Genomic DNA, 11823 nt, shown 5'->3' on the forward strand with positions numbered 1-11823 from the left:
TTCGTTCATCGGTGTATGTACAGTAAATCTTATTTAAGACGGGCACAATTCATCTTAAATGGTGGTAATAAAGACAAAATTATTAGACATTTCCTAGGTAATCAGTGACGGAGCCAGGAATTGAACCTAGCGGGAGAAAAAAAATCTTAGCAGGGACAAACGGGTAATATGGTTTAAGGGAAGCTTGAAAAGATAAAAACCTCGAAATTGCTAATTCGCGAGAATGCTACTCCATCCGATTCATTTATGTCTTATTATTTGATTAAATTACTTCTTACAAATTAATAAAAATGATATGAGCCCAAGTGAATCGGAAGGAGTACTATAGTATTATGCTACTGTTGTGTATAATTGGTAGTTTGATTGGTTAATCAACTAATTAGGCAGAAATCTACTATTTTCGCCTAATATGTCGTTTACCAAACAAGATCATGTGTTTGGTAAAAAGCATATTGTCCTTAATTTACTAGAGCATATTGCAACGGGCAATCAACGACGTATTCAATTCGTATATGAATTACTCGCTCCACACACCTATTTTCACCCATTTGCTTTTGAGAGGTCAATGTTCGAAAATTTGCCCATAAATAAGTTGGAAAATAAAAATTATTAGATTATAAAACAAAAACAGTTACACTTATTTTCGCGGCATCTTTCACGATAAAAAAATTCAAGAAAAAAAAGTAACATATAGACGTCGAAAAATACGGTCACAATGTCGTCTTGAAGATTACAATAAAGCAAATGGGGTGAAAATAGTGGTGTGAAGGGAGTATTTAATTGTCATATAATATGCTAACTACAAAAATTTGATAGTCAAACCTTCTACAAAAATTTACTAACGTTATCCGTCATTATATATATGCGTCTGTCGTTTGTCATACATGGCCACTATTAAATCAGATAACTAAAAGAAGTTACTCACCTATCAGTACTAGATCGGGCAAAGCTGACCTGACCCGATAAGGCTGACCCGAGCCCTGAAAGTGACCCGAAACCTAAGACCCGACCCGACCCGACTCAAACCGAACCTTGATTGATCCATGTTGACCCAATCCGAAAAGAACCGATCCAAAATGACGTAAATTGACCCAAAATAACCCAAAACGATAAATACTAAGTCATATTAATGTTATATACGTCAAAATAAAGTTTCATTGGTTGCAACCGGCCTTAATAAATACTCCGTAGTTAGAAATGCAAAATTGTACAGTATTTTTTAATCAAAATAGTTCTAACTAAAGTGTTTTAACTATTAATCCGAAAGCGACCTGACTCAAAATGACCCATACCCTAAAATGACCCGACCCGAAGTGACCCGACAACAGGTCACCCGATGGAGCCGAAATGAACCGATTCAACCCGATCCGAAATGTATAACTGACCCAAAATGACGTGATCCAAACTGACCCGACCCCATACCCGACCCGAGTGACCCATTAAACACATCTACTTATCACCAATTGTGATGAAACAATTTTGGGCTATAAAGTAACCCTTTTCTCTTGTTTATGAACCCACAACCGGAGTATGTCATATGCGTAAGCTGGGCCGAAATTAGTTTCAGACCTACACTGTTATTTCAGGCCCAAATTGTGAGATTGAGAACGACTGGATTATTGAATGGCCTGTTTAATCACTGTAAATCCCCTTCTCTTTTCTATCTCCGTTGTTTTTCTGTTAAAATGAAATTGAATGTGTACGTGGACAGTGGCGTAACTAGGTTTTATAGTTATCGAGAAATTTTTGTGGTGCGAATTAGTAAATTAGTATAAATCAAAATTTTCAACTTAAAAGACTACCGTCTCTACTAACCCCCTTAGTTCTACCCTTTGATGTGGTTGTTGTTGCATTTATAATGGGTTACATCTCAACAGTAAGACTATCTTTATCAATCAATATGGTGACCGGTCATGCATATTAAAAGCCAAGAAATAAAGGAAAAAGAAAAAAAAAGGCTATGACCGTTTGCATTTCTCGGTTGGCAAAGGAACACAATGACCACATTCTTGCCCTCTCCCATGACCGCCACATAGCATGCCCTCATTGATCAAAGTCATACCAATGCCACATGGAGCTTTTTGATTTGCTATTTGAATGTAAGATAAAGTAGGTTAAGGTTGGTTATTGATAATTGGTGAAATTTTGTAACCGGTCATGAAAGTAGGTCATGAATATAATAATAATATTTTAATTGATGACCTAGGTCAAGGATGGTCATTGATAAAGATGGTCTAAGGATCATCTGTCTCATCACTTTGTTGCATAATAAAATATTGCAATAATTATATTAATTTGTTGATGTAGGTGATTGGAGTGACACATATTGGGACACCAAATGGGACAGAGGATCCCCCCTCATATCTCAAATGGTAGTATTTGAATATTTATTTCTGATTGAGGTTTTTAGGGTTGAACTTAGATTAGTGGTTCATAAACATATATTTGAGATCGATTTTATACGAATAATTACTCCCTCTCAGTCACTATATTGTTCCCATTTGATATGGGCACAATACTTAAGGAAAAGTATTAGTAGTTAAATAAAGAATTGTGGGGCCAAAACATAAAGGAAAGTAATAAAATATGAGTAAAAGAGTTGTTTGGGGTTTGGTGATAGGAGAGAGGAATAAATAAAATAAGAGTATAAGTTTCTAAAAATAGAAAGGGGAACATTAGTTGAATAATCCGTTTCGGGAAAGAGGGAACATTATAGTGACTGGGAGGGAGTATTAAAAAGTAGCTTAAGTTTTGTGTATTGGTTTCTGAATACACAAGTGATCCTGAATTCTAATATTACAGAGAATCCCGGATTTTAGTAAGAATATAAAAGAATGATAAATTCTGCATTATTTTTGTGTCGGAATATACACAAACGTAAACATTAGACTTTACAATAACTCTGAAGAATGCCTGGAAATTCACAAGGCTTATTCTCGTTTCCTTTGTGTCTCGCAGTCTCGCTTGCCTCATTCATGTCTTTCCCTCTCAGTTTGCTCTCCGGCAGTTCACTCGAACTTCTCCAGCCTCAATTACACCCACATTACCAAGCTTGACCATTGAATTCGCAAATTCGCTGAAGAACAAATTCTGATCTTTAGCGTATGACTCAACTATCGCTCTAGTCCTGTCATCGATATATAACGACTGATCTGATAAAAACACTCCTTTTCCTGCAACAAGTTGTTTGTAGTAATCATTATCAAATCGTGCTGCAGTCGAGTCTAGGACTTGTCCTGCATTTCCGTTTGTGCTTGGGTTAGGACATTTAGTTTTTAGCATGCTGGCGAAGGTGGGATTCATGCTAGGATCAGTGTCGTGTACTGCACTGAAGTTATGTAGGCGAGGTAGAAACGAAGAACAGTGTGAAAAGCCTAGTGTGTGGCCACCGGAGAGAGTGACTAGGTCTTTGATCTCCAACCCTCTTTTCGCAAAACTTTGGATGAGTCCTGTCACGTTCAAGAACGGTGCAGGAAGATTCGCTGTGTCGTTGGCCTTAGATATCCTTCCGTCTTTTCTTCCTTTCAGCACATTCCAGAATGGCCCTCCGCTCTGTGAAACAATAATCAGGGGCAAGTGTGAAACATTGGGTTCAACTTGCTAGAGAACTAGTATAGATCCCGGCGCAAATGCGCATCAGTTTTTAGATAGAAATATTAAAGAAAATATGAAGTAACAATTATAAAACCTGATATTTAACTCAATTTGATATTTAATTATAAAATTTATTATTATTAATATTTTGTATTTAATAAACATGAGATGGGTCTGGCCTTACCCGCGGTGGAGGAGAGAAGTCTAACTCACAAGCCCAAGAATGCTCTTATCTCCCAAAACCAATTGGCGATGGGAGAAACACCCCTAGGCCTTATAAGATAGACAATCTCTCTCTTTTTCACCGATGTGGGACTCACAAGTGGATTTATACTCCAACAGTATTAATCGGTGGAGAAGGGAAGGTTCAGTATAATTCAGTTGTAGATATAATATAATAAAAGCCCAATTAGATACTGTATATGATATAAAGAAAGCCCAATTATAGCCAAATTCATTTAGGCGGGAAAATTTGGAAATTTTTTATTCTTTTAGTATAAGGAGGATGCTGGTTTGGAACTTACCATAGTAACGACATCTCTAGCAGCGACTGCAACTATGTCAGCGCAGGAAACTGTGTTAGGACACGCTTTCTCGAGCTTAGCTTTTGCATCATCAATGACATAGAATGCTCGGACTGAAACGTTGGGAGGTCCATCCTTTTCTGCTTTGTTCTCGGGTGTTGAGTCCAACAAAATCGAAGCATCACAACCCTAACATGATACAATGCACTATTTAATGAATCAATCCAACTAAACAAAGAATTAGGAAAAATTCGAAAGGTTTAGTTAAAATTTCCGATTTTTTTTTCTGGTTTATGTTAAGTCATTACTGGTTCACCCCTGCTGGGATTTTTCGCCCCCCTAAGGCCCTAAATGTAAATTCTGGCTCCGTCACTGAGCGAATTACTGTTTCCAGAACCATAAAAGCGTCTTTTCGACTAATAGATAACATTACATTCTCCCATTAGACGAAAAAAAAGTGGAGCGCCTTACCCTGATGAAACAGTCATGGAAAAACATGCGAAGGAGGCGAGGCGGGACTTTAGGATCAAATATAGTAGCATTTCGAACTGCCTGTGCTATAATGCTTTCAGCCTGTGGACAAGTTTGATCATAATAGTGACCATCTAATGCTCCTTGAGAAAATAAAACCGAAATGGAAAGAATCAAAAACGATGTGAAAAACACGGTTTTGGTAACTTGAGCAGCCATTTTCGTCTTGTGGAAGACTGGAAGTTATAGAGAGAAGAGATGTTTTGAAATGTTTGGATGATGGAAATGTAATGAATTGTAGACAGTATATATAGTTATTGTTTGAGGGAATAATGGTCTCATCTTTGAAGTTACTCATTAAACTTAAGGAATGCATGCTAGAAACTGCTGCTACCTGTCCTTAGTGTGCTTTAAGATAAAGTTTAATGTCATTTTTATTAAGCTTATTATAAGATTAATAAAAATGACATTCTGTAAAATGTGTGCTTTATGTTCCAAGAATACAGAGAATGTTAATTTTCGCAAAGGTTGAATTATGTTGCTAATAAAAGGATAAGGCTGTGTATATACGATTTTCCTAATCCCGCGATTTAGTAGGTGACTTTATGACGTCCATTACTTTTCTCAATGTTGTCTAAAGAATTGCGAAAAAAATTATGCTTACCAATCAATGTAAAACTAATCGCTCTTTTTGAAACTGAGTCGATTTGAATTTCGTTGTTGTTACCTAAAGCACTCTTGAAAATTACCCTTAGCGTGATCAAAATTGCATGCTTTTACTTGTAAGCACCTTAATTACACATTGCTTTTAGCACTTATGTTCATATGAGAAATACCGTAGTTTATTTATGTTTGTTATAACAGAAGCAAGAAAGAACTAATAAAAGAACAATAAAGAGACAAACACACAGATTTACGTGGTTTACTAAGGTATGTTAGCTACGTCCACAGGGCAGAAGGGAGAGAGTTTTATTGATATGTAAGGAGTTTTCAGATTACAGATTCAGACGGTATGACTGCTAGGTAGATGCTTAGAGAGTTTATATAATACTCTCTAAGACCTAATACAGAATGACCTAATAAAGGCCCAAGACAGACCTAGCCCAATAACAGATACGGATACCGTTTAAGTTGCGAGACCCCCGCATAGTCGTTCGAACGGGCGACTAACAGAATCAAGGCACAAACCCAACAATGGTGTCAAATGAGTCGTAAGGTCAATACAATATCGGGGTTGGGGGAATTCGAATCACGTACTTATTGTCCAGTATACCTCTATCTTAACCACTAGACTAAGACCTCTTCAGTAAAATACGTGTAGTTTTATGATGATTGCTAAGGCAAGTTTTTGGAAATACAAAAGCAGTAATCCTGGAAATTATACGTGTAGCTCCTAATTAGATTGGCTTGCAAAACAATGCCTACTTTTATTTTGGCCTTTTTTATCGGTTTGCTTAATTAGAAGCCAAGTTTTGAATGCAAAAAGATGGTAATATGGTAGACAATTTCCGAAACTCGATTTCTCCTACGGTTGATCTTGTCTTTTACTCCCAATTCTAAGATTTATAATGATATCTATCGCCAATATGTTTTATATTCTCGATTTTTATATGACATTTTGGTTTAACGATTTACAATTTACAAGGCTCGGTGAAACGATATGTGAACTTAATGATATGAGACTTGAAATAAACTCAAAAAGATAGTTTAGAAACCAATTCTCGAAAACCTTATAAATAGTCAAATTAGTCACGATTGCACAATAATGTGTGAACAATCAATTCAATTGTTGTTGTTTGAATTTCTTTTTCGGAACACAAAAATATAACGTAAACTGGCAAAAACTTAAGATGAACGGGTACTTTAAGCGGGGAAATCGGGTCCACCGTAGAGAACTTCACCTTGATCTAGGAATTGAGCTTTGTATAAATCAGGTGTATTAGCCACAACCACCATGTGAGGATCATCCATGAAACTATATGTGGAATTGATAACTTCTACAAGCATGTCCGCGGTTTTAAGGAAGTCCTCCGACTTATAATGGCCTGAACCCATTGGTGTTTTAAAGGGTTCAAGAGACGGGTTTGTTGGAAATAGGGGCTACTATTTGCATAGTCTTTTTTCCATTTTGTCCCACATTGGTGAGGAATAGTGTTTGTGTTGTGTTTATATATGACCACACTCCTTACCATATCACTATGCTGGGTGTGGGAGGCCATGTGGAAGGCTTTTTCATGAGTCTTAGTCAGATTTCCGCACAGCGCGCGCGTGCCGTGCCCGTCCGGCCCGCCCGTGCCCGAGTTGCCTGCCCGCCCGGCCCGGCCCGGCCCCGGATTCGGATTCGGGATTTGGGATTTGGGATTTGGCAATCGCCTGCGGCGGGCTTTGAGTGCTGTTAGGCTCCCCTGCACTGACCTGTTAGTGCTGATAGGCTCCTCTCCACTGTGTAAATGCTGCAGTGGACCTGCTCTTGACAGTGACTCGTTGATCTATTTTGCTATAAATAGATCAACATTCTTCAGCATTAATCACAACAACAATCACTCTCCCTTCTCTCTAATCTCTTCTTCTCTTATCTTCTCCTCTATAATTCCTGGGTGAAGTAATAGATTCTGTCGTTCCAAGTCTCACAGTTCCGAGTGGGGGCTTAAACCGAGTTGGAGACCGTAGTGTTACCCTTGGGGAACTAGGCACTAGCCGATCGCCACCACGGTCGAAATCAGGAATATAGTTTTCAAGGCAGTGGCTCCCTTACCACGGCACTACTAATCGGGTTATTTCTATTCTGGTTTTCTTGCTTTTCATTGTTACTGCAGTTTACGACTAACAGGGTTGGACACCTTCCCTCCGGCTTGTACGTTAGTCGCAAATTCGGCCATGTTTGGGAACAATGCTTGTGGCCAATACCCTATATATTGGTTGGCCTTGTCTGGAATACTCTCGACTATCCACCAATCCTTTGTTTTAGGGTCCTAGCAAAAACATTACCTTCAGATGTCAACTAAAGCGCAAGGCCAGAACAATACAAAATAGAATAGAAACACTACAAGAAATCACGATAAGGGCGACTATACAAAATAGAATAGAAACACTACAAGAAATCACGACAAGGTGACTAAAAACGACGACTGATTTCAGTCGCCCTTATAAATTTAGCGACTGAGAACAGTCGCCCGCCCTTGGTAGCAAGGTTTAGTCGCATTTGGCGATGGGTCATAGTCGCCAAATTTGGCGATTGTGATATACGGAGTACAAATGAAAGTGGGGCCGTATTATACACTACTACTAAGGTGAAAGTCACTTAGTTACATATATTTCAGTAGCAAATTACTTGATTTCAGTAGCTAATTACAAATAGAGACGGAATTTCGACGGAATATGGTCTATAGCTAAAATTGCTACGGAATTGGCTACTAATTATTAGCTACCAAATGTCGCCAATTTGGCGACTGCTTTTCCACTTCAGTCGCCGAATTGGCGATTGTTTTTAGTCGCCATGCCAATTCGAACTTGTAATCTATCGTCCATAGTATCAGACCGTCACACATATTGTTGGGCAAGAATGCGAGATTTACCTTGATAATCGCATACATCATAAATAGCTTGCTCTTGTCATACTCTGAGAAATAAGTAATTTCATCTCCCATAGGACGACCCGGATGCACTTGAACAAATCCAGGGCAAAGTGTGTTAAAGCAACCAGTTTTTTGAAATCCATCAGCCTATATAATAACCGTATTATTATTTAGTTAAGACGGTTTTACAATAAGTTAAAAGTCGAGAGTGGTATAGAGTACATACTTACCGTCCACAAGCTAAAGGTACGCGCTTTTGTATCTCCGTATAGCTCATGATTCAACTGTTGGACGATGCACAATCAAAATTAATACTCTATTTGATGTATTATATGGAAATTTTTGGCAAATTGGAGTTAATTAGCAAAATAATTAGGAAATTGGGGTTCCTTCGAAACTATTTTGCCCCAATGGTGTCCAGGTCATCACTTTCTTTTTTTTTTAGGCAAAGTCGCTAAGTTTCTTAGCGGTTTTGTCTCGTTGTCATTTTTCAGATAATAGATGCCATAAGCTTATGAAAAATAGAGAAATAGGGAAGCCGCTAACTTTCTTAGCGGCTTTAGTGGTTGTTCATTTCTAGAATAGGCTGTTTTGAAGGTGACGGTTTTTGAAAAAAAAAAATGAATAGTAAAACCGCTTATTCACTTTTTTTTTTAAAAAAAGAAAAATTAAAAGAAAAAAATATGACGTGGACACCATTGGGCAAAATAGTTTCAAAGCAACTGCAACTCCCTAATTATTTTGCTAATAAACACCTATTTGCCAAAAAATTCTATTATATGTGACTACAAATAATGAAAATTTTGAAAAATTAAACTTACTGTCCATCCATATTCGATGCTGGTAAATGAACCATCGACACCATTACCGATTCGCAACGAAGCAGTACTAACTTGAGAATTGATCAACGACAAATTATAAAGACTGTTAAATGTTTTTGCACCCAGATAATGATTCGCTTTTCCAGTTTGTGTAGTAACACCTGCAAACTAATTAAAATAATTGAATAAGTCAAATACGTAGTCAAATTGGTAAACCTCGTTAAATTTAATTTAAATTGTGAGTAGCACATACGCTAACACCCTGTTGAGAAGTGAATGGCGGTCCACGGATCATGGTACGATAGTGGTTTAAAGCGGATTTGGAGCGGATGAGATCCCGTCGTCGAGTTCTTCGAATTGGTACGCTTCCTGAAGGACAGTCATATTTCATTTCGGATTTTGTTTCAAGTATTGTTTCGTCTTCTTGTACAAGCAATGATTTTGCCAAGTCTTGTAGAGCGGAGCTAGGTCGCATCTGCACATTCCGCGTCTTTTTGGTGAAAAGATCAATTCATTAATAATTAAAAAAAAAATAGCATTTATTGGTTTACCTGAATTTTGTGATCTTTGAGCAGTGGATGATCGAAGGCTGGTTGTTTATATATATCAACGCAGTCTATGATATTACCATCATCTTTCTGCAAGAGTTAAAAAATAAAATTGAATGATATAACTATATTATTGTATTAAGCAATTGCAGTAAGTCGATCATACATCTGTTTTGTTTTAAAAATTACGAGTTTTATTATAAAGTTTATGAATTCATTCATTTAAACATTAATCACAAAAAATTACAATAAAACTCAAAAATATTACATTTAAGCTAAGTTAAATTTGAGTTTTGACGGAAAAAAATTAAAATCTACTTATAAACTTTAATAAGCTCAGAAAAAATATACATATACTCAAAAACAAATAAAGTTTGAGGTAATAAGCTCAAAAAAATACACAAATGCTCAAAAAAAATTATAATATGAGATACCCATCTGATGTTTGCTTAAGAAAAAGGAATGGACAAAGAATTGCAATTACTGCGTCATTGTATAAAAAGACAATTATTTACTAACAATAAATGAATGGTTTTATTTACAGAAATTGACCGTCTCACATGTAAAACCGTCTTTATAATTTGTGGAAGTTATTTTGTTGTCATACCTTATAACTCTTGATAGGTGGCTTGTTCAAGGCCTTGAGTTGTGATCGAAGTTGAAATTCTTGTTGCGACAGTTGCAACCTTGCGTCGACATTGCACCATCTTCCACAAGATGCAAACAACGTTAGACAAACAACTAAAATTTTGATCATCTTGTCTTGCACAAAATAAATTATTGAATGGCTTTCGCCTTGTTAATATGTTCAAAATCTTTTATATAGGAATTCTAAGATGTCAGTCGATCGTATTATTATTAGTTTATTACGTACAAATTTTTGGCAAATATTTTGATTGTATAACAAGTAATTGAGACAAAATATCAGAGAAGATCATTGTTTCCATTGGGTTAATAAATATACTTATTAATTATTCTCTCTAACTATCCTCTTTGAATGCTCCATTTAATATTATGAAAATATTATATGCGGAAAGATTTACAAGATTTTCTTTTGAGATATAAACTCGTTTTTAATAAATCAGCTTAATGCAGATTTTCTAACATATGTCATGAATATGTTAAAAACTCATAATGGGTGAATGACAACTTGTTTAGTTGGTAAAGTCATGAGAGTTGGTCCTCGTGACCTGTGTTCAAACTCCGTCGACATCAAAATAACTCTTGAGACTTCCTTTATACAAAAAAGTTAGCGATACTTCTGGGATATATCAGTTTTTTTTTTTTTTTTTTTGAGAGACGTAACCAAATCCAAAATTCGCAGTTAATACTTGATGACAGGGTGATGCGCGAGTGGTGATGTGGCTAAGGTGACTAGGTGAGTCAACCATTAGTTAGAGTAAGAGAGGAAGATCATGCATAGAGATAGGAAAAGGACTTAGGAGTATAAGAGTAGTTGTGCAAGTCAACTAGTCAAGTAATGGGTCTAAAAATGAGTTAAGGAGCAATTAGTGGAGTACTGGAGTTGATTGTGAGTTTGTGACTATTAACTAATGTGCTTGAAGGTAGAAGGGAAGAAGAATCATAAGGGGTTTGTTAAGTGTACCTTAGAAAAAAGGGTATAAAGAAAGCTTAAGTGCACAACAAAAGGGGAGTTCTTCTTATCATCCCATCATCTCATTATTTCATCGTCAATCACCATCTCATCCCAACTACATAAATTACTCATACCCTACAAAAATAACAAAAAATACCAAAACAAAGTAGCCACTATGTAACAAAACAAAAAATATTACTCTCTCCGTTTCCGATAATTTATTTTTGTTTAATTTTGGTACAAAGACTAACGAAAGAGGAGAAGATTAATTATTAAATGATAAGTGGATCAGATTGAGTGTAGAGAATCCAATTGTCCATTAAAGACATTCTTAAAATAGAAAGGCAAATAAATAACTACGCAATTGTTAAATCCCGCACACTAGTTTACTCAATCCCGCACATTTTGTCACTCTTTTCCCTCACTATCCTTCATTTAAAAAAAAAAAAAAAAAAAAAAAAAACATCTCTCAACCCTGACACCCCCTGCCCAGCCTCCCCCTCCCATAGCCCCGACCACCCTCCGTCGGCGACGACCACCTGATCCCTCGTCGTGACCTTCATTCCATTCCCAACCCTCGTCGTTGACCAAACACCGCCCCCTCAAAACCTAATTCTCTAATGATTTTAACTTGAATATCTATGTTTTTAAATATTGATTTTTTAAGCTTTAAAGTTAAAACTTATGGTTTTC

General features: G+C 36.6%; 2 protein-coding genes across 2 annotated transcripts; both read right to left on the reverse strand.

Moving 5' to 3' along the window:
- Window positions 1-2813: 2813 nt before the first annotated feature.
- Window positions 2814-4871, reverse strand: LOC141656589 (peroxidase 66-like). Its single transcript, XM_074463538.1, has 3 exons — window positions 4590-4871; window positions 4119-4307; window positions 2814-3552 (listed from the first exon to the last, which is right to left on the reverse strand). The coding sequence occupies exons 1-3, from the start codon at window positions 4806-4808 to the stop codon at window positions 2989-2991; spliced, it is 972 nt and encodes a 323-aa protein (XP_074319639.1). The 5' UTR covers window positions 4809-4871; the 3' UTR covers window positions 2814-2988.
- Window positions 4872-6452: 1581 nt separating this feature from the next.
- On the reverse strand, window positions 6453-10449 carry LOC141654749 (protein neprosin-like). Its single transcript, XM_074461866.1, has 9 exons — window positions 10141-10449; window positions 9537-9623; window positions 9239-9460; window positions 8986-9153; window positions 8395-8448; window positions 8165-8311; window positions 7418-7561; window positions 7005-7086; window positions 6453-6634 (listed from the first exon to the last, which is right to left on the reverse strand). The coding sequence occupies exons 1-9, from the start codon at window positions 10288-10290 to the stop codon at window positions 6453-6455; spliced, it is 1236 nt and encodes a 411-aa protein (XP_074317967.1). The 5' UTR covers window positions 10291-10449.
- Between the last annotated feature and the right edge of the window lie 1374 nt (window positions 10450-11823).

This window comes from Silene latifolia, chromosome 5, assembly GCF_048544455.1.
Source record: "Silene latifolia isolate original U9 population chromosome 5, ASM4854445v1, whole genome shotgun sequence".
Classification (NCBI taxonomy): Eukaryota; Viridiplantae; Streptophyta; class Magnoliopsida; order Caryophyllales; family Caryophyllaceae; genus Silene; species Silene latifolia.